Source organism: Balaenoptera borealis, assembly GCF_965194805.1.
Source record: "Balaenoptera borealis genome assembly, chromosome: 13".
Lineage (NCBI taxonomy): Eukaryota > Metazoa > Chordata > Mammalia > Artiodactyla > Balaenopteridae > Balaenoptera > Balaenoptera borealis.
The window spans coordinates 96,465,727-96,482,118 of record NC_138870.1 but is presented as its reverse complement, the minus strand read 5'-3'; the positions used below and the strand labels follow the sequence as shown (position 1 = coordinate 96,482,118).

At 47.4% G+C, this 16,392-nt stretch overlaps 1 protein-coding gene across 4 annotated transcripts in view; it reads left to right on the top strand.

Annotated features, from left to right (window-relative positions):
- FAM227A (family with sequence similarity 227 member A) overlaps nucleotides 1-16,392 on the top strand; it is a 98,725-nt gene that overhangs the window by 39,204 nt on the left and 43,129 nt on the right. For all 4 annotated transcript variants that reach the window (XM_082352761.1, XM_082352764.1, XM_082352763.1 and 1 more), the window contains 2 exons: nucleotides 7,668-7,775; nucleotides 12,430-12,481. In XM_082352761.1, the coding sequence (XP_082208887.1) occupies nucleotides 7,668-7,775; nucleotides 12,430-12,481 (160 nt within the window). The remainder of the gene's footprint in view (nucleotides 1-7,667; nucleotides 7,776-12,429; nucleotides 12,482-16,392) is intronic.

Here is a 16,392-nt window from a genome sequence, read left to right as displayed (position 1 = left end):
TGTCTAGTTTTCCCAGCACCACTTATTGAAGAGGCTGTCTTTTCTCCATTGTATATTCTTGCCCCCTTTGTCAAAGATAAGGTGACCATATGTGCGTGGGTTTATCTCTGGGCTTTCTATCCTGTTTCATTGATCTATATTTCTGTTTTTGTGCCAGTACCATACTGTCTTGATTACTGTAGCTTTGTAGTAAAGTCTGAAGTCAGGGAGCCTGATTCCTCCAGCTCTTTTTCTTTCTCAAGATTGCTTTGGCTATTCAGGGTCTTTTGTGTTTCCACACAAATTGTGAAATTTTTTGTTCTAGTTCTGTGAAAAATGCCATTGGTAGTTTGATAGAGACTGCATTGAATCTGTAGATTGCTTTGTGTAGTATAATCATTTTCACAATGTTGATTCTTCCAATCCAAGAACATGGTATATCTCTCCATCTATTTGTATCATCTTTAATTTCTTTCATCAGTGTCTTATAATTTCCTGCATACAGGTCTTTTGTCTCCTTAGGTAGGTTTATTCCTAGGTATTTTGTTGTTGTTGTTGCAATGGTAAATGGGAGTGTTTCCTTAATTTCTCTTTCAGATTTTTCATCATTAGTGTATAGGAATGCAAGAGATTTCTTGCATTAATTTTGTATCTTGCTACTTTATCAAATTCATTGATTAGCTGTAGTAGTTTTCTGGTAGCATCTTTAGGATTCTCTACGTATAGTGTCATGTCATGTGCAAACAGTGACAGTTTTACTTCTTCTTTTCCGATTTGGATTCCTTCTATTTCTTTTTCTTCTCTGATTGCTGTGGCTAAAACTTCCAAAACTATGTTGAATAATAGTGGTGAGAATGGGCAACCTTGTCTTGTTCCTGATCTTAGTGGAAATGGTTTCAGTTTTTCAGCATTGAGAACGATGTTTGCTGTGGGTTTGTCATATATGGCCTTTATTATGTTAAGTTCCCTCTATGCCTACTTTCTGGAGGTTTTTTTTTTATCATAAATGGGTGTTGAATTTTGTCAAAAGCTTCTTCTGCATCTATTGAGATGATCATATGGTTTTTCTCCTTCAGTTTGTGAATATGGTTTATCACATTGATTGATTTGTGTATATTGAAGAATCCTTGCATTCCTGGGATAAACCCCAATTGATCATAGTGTATGATCCTTTTAATGTGCTGTTGGATTCTGTTTGCTAGTATTTTGTTGAGGATTTTTGCATCTATGTTCATCAGTGATATTGGTCTGTAGTTTTCCTTTCTTGTGACATCTTTGTCTGGTTTTGGTATCAGGGTGATGGTGGCCTCGTAGAATGAGTTTGGGAGTGTTCCTCCCTCTGCTATATTTTGGAAGAGTTTGAGAAGGATGGGTGTTAGCTCCTCTCTAAATGTTTGATAGAATTCGCCTGTGAATCCATCTGGTCCTGGGCTTTTGTTTGTTGGAAGATTTTTAATCACAGTTTCAATTTCAGTGCTGTGATTGGCCGGTTTATATTTTCTATTTCTTCCTGGTTTAGTCTCGGAGGTTGTGCTTTTCTAAGAATTTGTCCATTTCTTCCAGGTTGTCCATTTTATTGGCATAGAGTTGCTTGTAGTAATCTCTCATGATCCTTTGTATTTCTGCAGTGTCAGTTGTTACTTCTCCTTTTTCATTTCTAATTCTATTGATTTGAGTCTTCTCCCTTTTTTTCTTGATGAGTCTGGCTAATGGTTTATCAATTTTGTTTATCTTCTCAAAGAACCAGCTTTTAGTTTTATTGATCTTTGCTATCGTTTCCTTCATTTCTTTTTCATTTATTTCTGCTCTGATCTTTATGATTTCTTTCCTTCTGCTAACTCTGGGGTTTTTTTGTTCTTCTTTCTCTAATTGCTTTAGGTGTGAGGTTAGGTTGTTTATTTGAGATGTTTCTTGTTTCTTGAGGTAGGATCGTATTGCTATAAACTTCCCTCTTAGAACTGCTTTTGCTGCATCCCATAGGTTTTGGGTCATCGTGTTTTCATTGTCATTTGTTTCTAGGTATTTTTTGATTTCCTCTTTGATTTCTTCAGTGATCTCTTGGTTATTTAGTAGTGTATTGTTTGGCCTGCATGTGTTTGTATTTTTTACAGATTTTTTCCTGTAATGGATATCTTGTCTCATAGCGTTGTGGTCAGAAAAGATACTTGATATGATTTCAATTTTCTCAAATTTACCAAGGCTTGATTTGTGACCCAAGATATGATCTATCCTGGAGAATGTTCCATGAGCACTTGAGAAGAAAGTGTTTTCTGTTGTTTTTGGATGGAATGTCCTATAAATATCAATTAAGTCCATCTTGTTTAATGTATCATTTAAAGCTTGTGTTTCCTTATTTATTTTCATTTTGGATGATCTGTCCATTGGTGAAAGTGGGGTGTTAAAGTCCCCTACTATTATTGTGTTACTGTCGATTTCCCCTTTTATGGCTGTTAGCATTTGCCTTATGTACTGAGGTGCTCCTATGTTGGGTGCATAAATACTTTTTAAAATTTACTTTTATTTATTTTTGGCTGCATTGGGTCTTCGTTGCTGTGCGCGGGCTTTCTCTAGTTGCAGCAAGCAGGGGCTACTCTTTGTTGTGGTGCGTGAGCTTCTCATTGTGGTGGCCTCTCTTGTTGCGGAGCATGGGCTCTAGGTGTGCGGGCTTCAGTACTTGTGGCTCGTGGGCCCTAGAGTGCAGGCTCAGTAGCTGTGGCACACAGGCTTAGTTGCTCTGCAGCACGTGGGATCATCCCAGGCCAGGGCTCGAACTTGTGTCCCCTGCATTGGCAGGTGGATTCTTAACCACTGTGCTACCAGGGAAGTCCCTGGGTGCATAATATTTACAATTTTTATATCTTCTTCTTGGATTGATCCCTTGATCATTATGTAGTATCCTTCTTTGTCTCTTGTAATAGTCTTTATTTTAAAGTCTATTTTGTCTGATATGAGAATTGCTACTCCAGCTTTCTTTTGATTTCCATTTGCATGGAATATCTTTTTCCATCCCCTCACTTTCAGTCTGTATCTGTCCCTAGGTCTGAAGTGGGTCTCTTGTAGACAGCATATGTACAGCTCTTGTTTTTGTATCCATTCAGCCAGTCTCTGTCTTTTGGTTGGAGCATTTAATCCATTTACATTTAAGGTAGTTATCAATATGTGTGTTCCTATTACCATTTTCTTAATTGTTTTGGGTTTGTTATTGTAGGTCTTTTCCTTCTCTTGTGTTTCATGTCTAGAGAAGTTCCTTTAGCATTTGTTGTAAAGCTGGCTTGGTGGTGCTGAATTCTCTTAGCTTTTGCTTGTCTGTAAACGTTTTAATTTCTCCATGAAATCTGAATGAGATCCTTGCTGGGTAGAGTAATCTTGGTTGTAGGTTTTTCCCTTTCATCACTTTAAATGTGTCCTGCCACTCCCTGCTGGCTTGCAGGGTTTCTGCTGAAAGATCACCTGTTAACCTTATGGGGATTCCCTTGTATGTTATTTGTTGCTTTTCCATTACTGCTTTTAATACTTTTTCTTTGTATTTAATTTTTGATAGTTTGATTAATATGTGTCTTGGCGTGTTTCTCCTTGGATTTATCCTGTATGGGACTTTCTGTGCTTCCTGGACTTGACTGACTGTTTCCTTTCCCATATTAGGGAAGTTTTCAACTATAATCTCTTCAAATATTTTCTCAGTCCCTTTTTTTTTCTCTTCTTTTTCTGGGACCCCTATAATTTGAATGTTGGTGCATTTATTGTTGTCCCAGAGGTCTCTGAGACTGTCCTCAATTCTTTTCATTCTTTTTTCTTTATTCTGCTCTACAGTAGTTATTTCCACTATTTTATCTTCCAGGTGACTTATCCGTTCTTCTCCCTCAGTTATTCTGCTATTGATTCCTTCTAGAGAATTTTTAATTTCATTTATTGTGTTGTTCATCATTGTTTATTTACTCTTTAGTTCTTCTAGGTCCTTGTTAAACGTTTCTTGTATTTTCTCCATTCTATTTCGAAGATTTTGGATCATCTTTACTATCATTACTCTAAATTCTTTTTCAGGTAGACTGCCTATTTCCTTTTCATTTGTTTGGTCTGGTGGGTTTTTACCTTGCTCCTTCATCTGCTGCGTATTTCTCTGTCTTCTCATTTTGCTTAACTTACTGTGTTTGGGGCCTCCTTTTCTCAGGCTGCAGGTTCGTAGTTCCTGTTGTTTTTGATGTCTGCCCCCAGTGGGTAAGGTTGGTTCCATGGGTTGTTTAGGCTTCCTGGTGGAGGGGACTGGTGCCTGTGTGCTGGTGGATGAGGCTGGATCTTGTCTTTCTGGTGGGCAGGACCGCGTCCGGTGGTGTGTTTTGGGGTGTCTGTGAACTTATTATGATTTTAGGCAGCCTCTCTGCTAACGGGTGGGGTTGTGTTCCTGTCTTACTAGTTGTTTGGCATAGGGTGTCCAGCACTGTAGCTTGCTGGTCATTGAGTGGAGCTGGGTCTTAGCATTGAGACAGGGAGAACTTTCGCCGTTTGATATTACATGGGGCTGGGAGGTCTCTGGTGGACCGGTGTCCTGAACTCGGCTCTCCCACCTCAGAGGCTCAGGCTTGACCCTGGCTGGAGCACCAAGACCGTGTCAGCCACATGGCTCAGAAGAAAAGGGAGAAAAAAGAAAGAGAGAGAGAGAGAGGGAGAGAAAGAAAAATAAAGTTATTAAAACAAAAACTAAAAAACTATTATTAAAAATAAAAAAATTTAAAAGTAATAAAATTTTTTAAAAAAGAAAGAAGAGAGCAACCAAACCAAAAAACAAATCCACCAATGATAACAAGAGCTAAAAACTATACTAAAAAAAAAAAAAAAAACCGACAGACAGAACCCTAGGACAAATGGTAAAAGCAAAGCTGTATAGAGAAAATCACACAAAGAAGCATACACATACACACTCACAAAAAGAGGAAAAGGAAAAAAAAAAAAAAATATATATATATATAAAAGGAAGAGAGCAACCAAATCAATAAACAAATCTACCAATAATAATAAGCTCTAAATACTCAACTAAGATAAACATAAAACCAGGAACAAATTAGACATAGAAAGCAAACACCAAGTCTACAGTTGTTCCCGAAGTCCACCACCTCAGTTTTGGGATGATTCGTTGTCTATTCAGGTATTCCACAGATGCAGGTACATCAAGTTGACTATGGAGATTTAATCCGCTGCTCCTGGGGCTGCTGGGAGAAATTTCCCTTTCTCTTCTTTGTTCACACAGCTTCTGGAGTTCAGCTTTGGATTTGGCCCAGCTTCTGCATGTAGGTCGCCTGAGGGCATCTGTTCCCCACTCAGATAGGACGGGGTTAAAGGAGCAGCTGATTAGGGGGCTCTGGCTCACTCAGGCGGGGGGAAGGGAGGAGTACGGAATGCGGGGCAAGCCTGCAGGCGGCAGAGGCCGGTGTGTGTTATCCTGGGGAAGTTGTCCCTGGCTCACAGGACCCTGGCAGTGGCGGGCTGCACCGGCTCCCGGGAGGGGCGGTGTGGAGAGTGACCTGTGCTCGCACACAGGCTTCTTGGTGGCGGCAGCAGCAGCCTTAGCATCTCATGCCCATCGCTGGGGTCCGCGCTGATAGCTGCAGCTCGCGCCCGTCTCTGGAGCTCGTTTAGGCGGTGCTCTGAATCCCTTCTCCTCGCGCATCCTGAAACAATGGTCTCTTGCCTCTTAGGCAGTTGCAGACTTTTTCCCAGACTCCCTCCCGGCTAGCTGTGGCGCACTAGCCCCCTCAGGCTGTGTTCACGCCGCCAACCCCAGTCCTCTCCCTGCGATCCGATCCGACTGAAGCCCGAGCCTCAGCTCCCAGCCCCCGCCCGCCCCGGCGGCTGAGCAGACAAGCCTCTCGGGCTGGTGAGTGCTGGTCGGCGCCGATCCTCTGTGCGGGAATCTCTCCGCTTTGCCCTCCGCACCCCTGACTGTGCTCTCCTCCGTGGCTCCGAATCTTCCCCCCTCCGCCACCCGCAGTCTCCGCCCGCGAAGGGGCTTCCTAGTGTGTGGGAACCTTTCCTCCTTCACAGCTCCCTCCCACTGGCACAGGTCCCATCCCTATTCTTTTGTCTCTGTTTTTTTCTTTTTTCTTTTGCCCTACCCAGGTACATGGGGAGTTTCTTGCCTTTTGGGAAGTCTTCTGCCAGCATTCAGAAGGTGTTCTATAGTTGTTCCACATGTAGATGTATTTCTGATGTATTTGTGGGGAGGAAGGTGATCTCCACGTCTTACTCCTCTGCCATCTTGAACTATATTCCCTATTTCTTGATAATTCAGTCTTAGTAGGTTGTATGTTTCTAGGAATGTATCTATTTCTCCTAGGTAGTTAGGGAAAGTTTTATGTCAGATGCCAACCAAGGGCCAGTCTTGCAAACAGGCTTTTTTAAGGACAGTAGGCTTGAGACTGCTATGTTGACTATTTTCTGCACACCTCTTCAGTCCTTTTAACATATGCAGCATCAAAGAAGTCCTAAAGGAAACAAATGGGGGAGCAGGTATTCAGACCCAGGCTGTCCCACTGCAAAGCTAGGTCTTTGACCACTATGCCATCTTGCCTCCCATTCTCTGACTCTTTTCTTTCTGTTCCTTCTTCCTATTCCACTTTTTGTCCAAGACTGTGCCTCCTTCCCCTAATCTACCCCCAGTAATAAACCTCCTGTCTGCTTTCTTTGTCCAATGAAGACAGCAGCTTTGCATAAGGGCTCAAATTTTTCAAGTAATCTTTGGTCTTTTCCTTCCTAAATCAAATAACTGCGAGAGATAGTGGAATTTCTCTAATATCTGAGGATTCAGGCTCCAAGAAGTCAGGACTCTGAAACAAATGGTTCCCTTAAAAGAAAAGTATTAGCCCCATAAGCATCGCCATCGAATATTTTGGGCAAAGCCATTTCTGGTACTTAGCAAAGTGTAATAGTATGGTTTTTTGTTTGTTTTTATAAATTTATTTATTTATTTATTTTTGGCTGTGTTGGGTCTTTGGTGCTGTGCGCAAGCTTCTCATTGAGGTGGCTTCTCTTGTTGCGGAGCACAGGCTCTAGGTGCGCAGGCTTCAGTAGTTGTGGCACGTGGGCTCAGTAGTTGTGGCTTGCGGGCTCTAGAGCACAGGCTCAGTAGTTGTGGCACACAGGCTTAGTTGCTCTGCGGCATGTGGGATCTTCCCGGGCCAGGGCTTGAACCCATGTCCCTTGCATTGGCAGGCAGATTCTTAACCACTGAGCCACCAGGGAAGCCCAGCGAAGTGTAATAGTATGTTGAACAAACATTTACTAAGTGCCTATTTATTGTGTGCCAGGTCCAATACTAAACCCTGGAGGTGCAAAGATGAATCAGACCCAGCCCCTGCCTTCAAGGCAGAGGAGATAGACAGGAAAACAAATAATTACTATGCCTTCACATCTGTGTAGCGTGTCACAGGTTCACACGTGTGTGGTGTGATCTGATCCTCACACTCACACTGTCAGGAGGGCAGGGTGGGCATCACATCTCCATTTTCCAGGTGAAGAAACCAAAGTCTCGTAGAGAGGAGGTGGCTCACTCAAGGCTACAAGGCCAGTACTGGGGGGAGGGAGGAGGGATAATGCTGGAAGCCCAGCCGGGGCATCTCAGAGGCCTCTGTCTTCCATTTTCTGCCTCCCTTTCTCTTTTGCAGAAGTTTTCACGATCACTCTTGACTCCCTCTTAGGTATATATCCTTGCCCACACAGCTATAATAGCTGGGACTACTCGAAACTGGATCCAGAGAGATTCCGGAGAGAAGAATTAATGTTGCAGAGAAAAAGACTGCTGAAGGGTAAGGTGCCAGCTAGGGACTTCCGTCCCCTCTGTCCCCTGCCACACCCAGCTACCATCTAGTCCGGGCTGGGAGGGGCCTTAATACTGAAATCCTCAGGCCTGGTTCTCTCTCACGTACCCCATACTACCCTCCAAAATGACTGAAATGTTAATGCTTAGCAACTGTAGAGTCAGCACACCAGAAGTGCTGGGACGTGTGGGAATTTTAAAATAGCAGATGTCAGTTATTAGGTGTCTACCATGTGCCAGGCACCAGGTATCCTTTATATATATATATATATATTTATTTATTTATTTATTTACTTTTTATTTTTGGCTGCATTGGGTCTTTGTTGCTGCGTGCAGGCTTTCTCTAGTTGCGGTGAACGGGGGCTACTCTTCGTTGCAGTGTGCGGGCTTCTCATTGCGGTGGCTTCTCTTGTTGCGGAGCACGGGCTCTAGGCACGCGGGCTCAGTAGTTGTGGGTCACAGGCTCTAGAACGCAGGCTCAGTAGTTGTGGCGCACGGGCTTAGTTGCTCCGCGGCATGTGGGATCTTCCCGGACCAGGGCTCGAACCCATGTCCCCTGCACTGGCAGGCGGATTCTCAACCACTGCGCCACCAGGGAAGCCCCAGGTATCCTTTTGATTTAATCCTCACAACGGCCTGCTGAAATACACATTAAATCCACTTCACAGTTGAGGAAACCAGAGTTCAGAGAAGCCAACTTTCTTTTCGCAATTAACAGACACGTAAAGAGCGCCACGTGCCAGGCACTGTGCTAAATAAACACTGGGAACACGGCGTGGAGGCAAGCACAGCCTCCGCTGTGTGGTCTAGTGGGAAATCGAGGTCAGGCAGTTATCCTACAGTGGACTGGGCACTGGTGACGGGTATACTCAGGGTGCTGAGGCAGCAGGAGGCGGGGGACCCCGTCCAGCCCTGAGAAGGTCAGTAAGTGGCAGGAGAAGCGGAGGACCACTGTGTTCCAGGCAGAGGGGACGGCAAGTGAGAAGACCCACAGGCACTGAGGGGACAGAGAGGCAGTCCTCGTGGCAACAGTGAGGCAGTCCCCGTGGCAACAGTGAAAGGACTCTGATGGGCAACCAGCCCGTGGGTGGCTAAACCAGGATTCAGCTCAGGACTGTGAAGCCAGGGCGACACCTCCTTGGGTTAGGATAAATTTACATCCTCCAGCTGGGGGCTGTCTGCCCCTTTTTTTTTTTTTTAGAAATTCACGTTCTTATTGATTGATTGATTGATTGATTGATTGCTGTGTTGGGTCTTTGTTTCTGTGCGAGGGCTTTCTCTAGTTGTGGCAAGCGGGGACCACTCTTCATAGCGTTGCGCGGGCCTCTCACTGTCGTGGCCTCTCTTGTTGCGGAGCACAGGCTCCAGACGCGCAGGCTCAGCAATTGTGGCTCACGGGCCCAGTTGCTCCGCGGCATGTGGGATCTTCCCAGACCAGGGCTCGAACCCGCGTCCCCTGCACCACCAGGCAGATTCCCAACCACTGCGCCACCAGGGAAGCCCCCTGTCTGCCCCTTTTTATGGGGCACCCCAGGGATGCAGCAAAGCCTCATCTTTAATGGTCAGTAGGACCCAGGGGGCAGACAACATCTGGCTAATCAAACCCCCGTAGCAACATCTAGGACCCTGTGGAGGGGATAGGAATGAGGAGAGTTTTTTTTTTTCTTAAATATGGTGAAAACAGTTCATACTGTCAAAGAGCATGTATCTGAGCACCTAGCAGTAATCTGAATAAAAATAATGCTAATGCACACGTCGTGCTCTGCACCAGCCACTGTTTGACTTGTGTCATTCCCCACCGCAGCTTTATGAGAAATCCTGTCACCTCCATCTTACAGCGAGAACTGAGGTGCAGAGAGGTTTGTGTGCCCAGGGTTTTCCAGCACAGCTGGGGAGCCAGGATTTTGTCCAGATAGGCTAATCAGTCTCCTGCTTCGGTCAGTCTGGCCTTTCTGACCAGTTAAACCATTCCCCTCCCTCAGTCTAATGCCCTCAGGGAAAGCAAGGGTGCTCGGCAGGAAGGAGGGACCTCCCAAGAGGCAGTGCTGTCTCACTGTGGTGAGCTTCCTATCCCTGGGGGGCCCTGGCAGAGCTGCCGCATGCTGCCTAAAAGGTTCCGTGTTGGGTGGGAAGTTGGGTGACGTGTCCCCTAAAGACCCTCTCTCTGAAGGCTGGAAAACTGCAGTTAGGATTGTGGCTAGGTTAAACTAGGGTGGGGGAATTGTCCCCAAGGCCATGTTAACTTTCAGTAATTCCCTAGGACACACGCAGGACTCAGTGTGTAGTCGTACTCGCCGCTGTGATCTATGGCAGCGAAAGGGCACAAAGCACAATCTGCAAAGGGAAAAGACACGTGGAGCAAAGTCCAGTAAAACCAGGCACAAGCTTGTAAGAGTCCTTTCCCGCAGAGTCACACAGGACCCGCTTTAATTCCCCCAGCGAGTTGTGACAACTCGTGTGAAATGTTGCCTGTCAGAGGAGCTCGTTAGGGACCCCAATGCCCAGGGTTTTACTGGGGGCTGATCACATAGGCGCTCCCCTGTGTGATCACATACCCAGATTCCAAACTCCCAGAAGGAAAGTGGGTATTCAGCGTAAACCACATTGTTTGCACAATTTAGGCACAGTGAACCACTCTTATCAGTGGTGGGAGCCCTCCCAAAAGCTACATCCCCAGATGCCAATCAAGGGCCAACCTTGCAATCAGGACTTTTCAAGGACAGTAGTCAGGACTGTTGTGTTAACGCTTTTCTGCACAGTTGTGAAGATGGACGTGAAGCCATAAGAAGGATGGAAACTCATGGAAATTCAAGAGCTTTCAAGCACAGTAGGACAGGCCAGGAGGAGACTGGAGCTGGGGCGGGTTCCAGATTCTAAGCAGCTCTAAGCATCTAGCAGCCAGCATTTGTAGATGTTCCATTTAGAAGTAAGAAATCAAGAGGAGGATCAGGTCTGTGGAGAAAGGCTATACGTTCAATTTTAGATGATGAGTTTGAGGGAAGGATGGAACATCAGGTGGAGACGTCTAAGACATTGCTGGTGATACGGCTTAGGGAGAGATCAGGGCTGGGACTCCCGACTGAGGATTTATTCAAATAGATGTGTTTGTAGAAATTACCTCTAAATGGGAATATCAAAGAAGGGAGAAGACAAGGAGGCTGAGGTCAGAGCCTTGGGGACCTCCTACACGCAGGAGGTGGCGGAAAGAGAAATCAGAGGCATGAGGAGCCCAGAAAGAATAGGGCTGTGGCAGCCAAGGTGGGCTATACTGAAGGATGGTCAGTGGTGCCAACTGCTACAGAGAGTACCACAGAACCAGGCCTAGGAGGAAGCCATGGAATCATACAGTTAGGTTGTTGGTGATCTTTATATATCGGCTTTATTGAAACCTAATTTACATAACATAAAATTAACCCTTTTGAAATGTGTAATTCAGTGATTTTTAGTGTATTCACATCACGACTAATTCCAATACATTCTCATCATCCCCCTCCAAAAAGAACCCTGTTAGTGAACTTTGAAACAGCTATTAACATCAGGTGGTAAAAGGTGGGGCCCAGATTTCAGGGAAAGTGATACAGAAGAGAAAACAGAGTAGAGAAAGGTGTGCTGGAGGAATTAACAGGGTTGGGGGTAGGAGAGCCACCCTTGTTCGCTCTTAGATGCCAGCTGAAAAGAGCGGAAATAGACTGGGTAGGGGAGGAGGGCAGGGTAGTTCAGCAGCCCCCTCTCCCGTGAGGCCTCCTCCCTGGGGTTGGTTTCCTGGCTCAGGAGGCAGGCTGCTGGGCCTTCACCTCTCTGCCCCACGTGGCTCCCGTGGTGTGGCAAAGACTCGCTGCTCTAAGTGTGGTCCAAGGACCAGCAGCGTCGACGTCTCTCTAGATCGACTAAAGCAGAGCCTGCAGTTTGCAGGGGTCTCCCAGGGATCTGTAAGCACATTCCAGTTTGAGAAGTCCTGGTCCAGGGCACAAGGGAAGAGCATACCTGGCAGCCCTTAGGGAAGAGTATGGCTGCAGTTATCAGCTGGAAATTATAATAGCCACCACTTATTTTTCTAAGCATTTGCAGCTACCAACTCAAAAGGTTTGCTTTCCCAGCAGTCGTCATGGACACACAGGAATTTCAAAGTGAAAAAAAAAAATCTAACCTGGAAATTGTCTTCAAATTTAATGACATTTCAATGAATATTAAATTTAACATCTTAAGAGGTTGATAAATTGTTACTCTTTTAAGTGTTTAGTCCAACATTTATTCATTTCAGTTGTGCAAAGTTCTGAGTTTTTGTTTTTCTTTTGAAGCCAGTGCGTTTTTTGTTTTTTCTTATGGGTTGAGTGCTTGCCCTGTGTACTCTCTGCATACGTCATTTTCTTTAATTGGCTCATCAGCCCTTCAAGGTAGTTAGTATTCACACCCTTTAACAGGATCAGAGATGTTAGGTAATTTGCCCGAGGTCACTCAGCAGGTGGAATAACCGAGAGGCTCTGCTTTGTCTGAGGCCAGTCCTCTTGCTGTTGCTGTCGCCTCCAGGGAGGGGGGCTGTCTCAAAGCTCCTGCTCTGCAGTGTCACCCCCAAGACAAGAAGGAACTGAAGAACTACTTTTTTTCTCTTCCCTAGAAAGAGATTTTTCTTTCCTCACTTCTAGGAGATACTCCGGCCGGAAGTCCCCCCAGAGCAGGAAGGTCTGCTGCCCTCAGGTGAGTGTGAGGCACAGCCCAGACCCCTTGGAGCCCCCTAAGCTTCAGTGACTTCCGGTTGGTTCCGCATCTCTGCACTCCCTGCCCCATCATCTCGGGGAGGGGCCCTGCTACTCCTCCAGATATACATGGATGAGTGGGGCACTAAAGGGTAGCCAGAAATGCAAGGACTGGGGGGAGAGAGGAAAGGAAGCAATCTTCAAGTGTAGGCCACAACACAGGTGCTTCTGTATCTTCTCCTCCCCAATGACCCTCATCTCCAGCCTGAACCTGGCCCTCCTCCCGACACCTCCTTGTTCCTCTCTGCCCAGTTCTTCTTCCCTGCTGCAGAGTGCCCAGCACCACTACTCCTCTCCCTTCCACTCCCAACACCCCAGGCTGAGCTCCCTTCACTAGTGCAGTAGGCTCCTGTCTCCCTCAGGCTCTCATACCCCGCAGTGTTTTCAAAACACAAATCTGATTACATCATCCTGTCACCACCTGGCCCTGCCCTACTCCCCCAGCCCTAAACACCATCCTCTCAGCCCAAATGAAAAACGCCTTCCAAACCTCGGAAAGCTTCCTCCTGCCTTGGGGTAGATGGCCCTGCGGGGCCCTGCCATGTCTGGCCAGCCCTGTTGCCACCCTCCCGGACTCTGGGGCTCCTGCAGCAGGGACCTTTTTCCTTGTAGACACCACACCCCCTACCTATACCTGGCCTCTGGACCTGCCATTCCTTTTGTCCCAGGAAAGATCCCTCCACCGCGGCCCTCACCATTGTCAGCATCTCCTCCCACTGGTAGCTCGAAATCATCCAACGCTACCAACCAAGGCCTATTTTTTTCTGATAAATGTCCAGGCAAACTAAGAATGGGGTCTTCCACTGCCTGCTGTCGTAAATAACACCTTACTGGCACACAGTCACAGCTGCTGGTTGCTTATCGCCTTTGACTCTGTGGCAGAGTTGAGTGGTTGCTATAGAGAATCAGTGGCTTGCAAAGCCGGAAACATTTACTCTCTGGCTCTTTGCGGAAGTTTGTCGTCCCTGTTTCAGGGGACACATACTTATCCTTCCATCCCAGCTGAGGCCCTCGTCCTCAGGGTCGGCTGTCTTGACGCTGGTCTGGATTTGGATCCTTGTCGTCTGTGCTCACATCCCTCTCCTTCAGAGCACTTATGTAGTTATTCGGTCATGACTCTGATCACGGCGCTCTCCCCAGCTACTCTTTGAGCTCTGGACTGACGTCCCATTTCTCGTGCTTCCTTCTTAACAAGTAGCTTATGAGACTTGATCTGCTGTTAGAACAGCCTTCCCCCATTGTTTGGTGCAAAGCTGGGAGTGTTTCCACCCTGGAACCTTCACCAAAAGGATGTTTGGGATGGGTGGAGGTGTGCCTTTCTTCTGTAAAGTGGGATTAAGGGATACTGCCAACACCTGCACATTCTCAGGACGATCACTCACAGAAAACAGTAACTAAGGAAACTTGAGGATCTGGAAATGGGTGTTCTTAGAACCGGCAGTCCCACTATTCCTTGGAAAGTCTTTGTGTCCCCACAGGGGTTGACGATCTCTGCCTAGGAGCCTGGTCTCACGGGTTCAGATTCTAGCTGTGCAGACTTAGACAAGTTACTTAACTCTCCTAAGACTTGGTTTCTGCAGGTGTGAAATAAGCACAGTAACAGCAGTGCTTTCTTCCTGGCACCACGAAGGTTGCAGCACACCGACTGTGCGGCTGGGCTCCCTGTAGATCCACAGCCACACGTCTCAGCTGGGCACTCAGCCCTGCCCGCCTGCGCTACCGCGCTTCCCCAGCCCGTCCAGGCTCCCACTCCTCCAAAGCCTTATTTCACTCTGTTCCCTTTGCAGAATTCTCCGGCTGCAGTCGTCCTTTCCCCCGCGCCCTCCACCCCAGCATCTCCCAGGGAATGTCTTAATTGAGAAATTAGAAGCAGTCAGTAGTAAGGCCCTCGCCTGCCGACCACGAAACAGCCTGCCCCCATCTGTACCTTCGCCGCCCGCCAACCCGGAGCCTGTGGAGGAAGGGCCCTGCCCCCCACTTGTGCTCGGACCTCACCCCCTCGGCTTCCACTCCTGCACTTGGCACCCTCTTTCTTGCATCATCGTTTTCCCCCGCTCTGTTGGATCACGCCCACCGTTGAACAGTCCTGCTCTAGCATCTCTTGCCTTTGCAAAGAAAATCCCCTTTGTCTCTGCACCCCCATTTCTTGCTGCCTTTCCCACAGAATTTCTTGAAAGACTCGTCTGCACCGGCATCTCTTTTCCTCAGCCACTCCAGTGGGTTCCTGCCCTCCGTGTGCCTCTGCACCTGCTCTGGCCAACCTCGCCTGGCCCCTAATCTGTACACTCTTCTGGTCTGTGTCATGTGGTGGGCTGCTCCCATCTTCATTTTGGTGGGGGGGCTGCGTTGGGTCTTTGTTGCTGCACGCGGGCTTTCTCTAGTTGCGGAGTGACGGCTACTCTTCGTTGCAGTGCGCGGGCTTCTCATTACAGGGGCTTCTCTTGTGGAGCACGGGCTCTAGGCACACGGGCTTCAGTAGTTGTGGCACATGGGTTCAGTAGTTGTGGCGCACGGGCTTAGTTGCTCCGCGGCATGTGGGATCTTCCCAGACCAGGGCTCAAACCTGTGTCCCCTGCATTGGCAGGCGGATTCCTAACCACTGCGCCACCAGGGAAGTCCCTCCCATCTTCTTGAAATGCCTTTTTCTCTTAGCTTCTACGTTGCCAGACTTTTTCAAGGGTCTTCCTTCCCGGCTGGCTCCCTGTCTCATCAGTCAGCTCTAGCCTGGCTCCTTCCCTTTCTATCTGTATATTCTTCCCAGCTGGTCTCATCTGGTCTGGTGGCTTTAAATACCACGCATATGCCAGTAACACCCAAATCTCCCTCCACACCCTGGCCTCGCTCGGGACTTAGGCAGGTCTATCCAACTGCCCTGTTGGCCTCCCTGGGAGGCTCTCAACTTAGCAAGGGGAGGGGAGAGCACTGATTCCCAGCCCCGGCGTCACTCCTCTCCTGGCTCGTGGCAGTAGCCTCTTCCTGGGCTCCTTTCCTTCACTCTTAGCCCCAGCCCAGTCGCCACACAGCGACCAGAGTGACCTTTGACAGACAGACACGAGACGAGGTTGTTCCCTGCTTAAACCTCAGCAGCTTCTCCCGTGGCCTTCAAGTGAACTCCAGACCCCTTAGCCTGACCTGAACCGCCCTGCAGAATCCAGCCACCATCTCTCTCTCTCCAGCCTCCTCACTTCCATTCCCTCACTGCGCTTCCCTCTGCCTCTGGGGCGCTCCAGGCCTGTGCCCAGTTGCGTCACTAGCTGTCGCCTTTGCCTGGAACGTGCTTTCCTCGGGGCTCCTGAGGGAAGGGCTGGCTCCTTCTTGTCCTTCAGATTCCAGTTTTCTGTCATTGCCTTAGTGGCGTCCCTGGCCCCCCGGCCACTCTCTGTCATCACGCTGCCTATTATGATTCCTCGGACTGTGCTTATCACGCTCTGCTATTCTTCCTGCAGGATTTATATGTTGTTTAGTATCTGTCTCCCCCTATTTGAATGTGAACTCCATGAGAGCAAGACCTCTTTTCCTTTATCCCTGTTCTATCTCAAGCTCCTAGAATAGACCACGTACAAAGAAGACACTCAACAAATATCTCTTGACTTCACAAAGGAGGTCATCTATGTAAACTCTTCACCCTGTGCTTAGTGTATAATGGTGCTCTATAAATGTCAACCTCCAAAAGTATAGACGAAACAGGCACTGTGGAGGGACAGCTGTCACTCCCAGACCGAGATCAAAATATTATTCAGTGTTTTTGCACTGCCTGTCACAACCGTGTCAAGCACATGTATTTTCTTGTACTGGAATACGTAAAATCTTCTGACAGTTATTTCAGAAACCCAGCTAAGAGAGTCAGTTTTC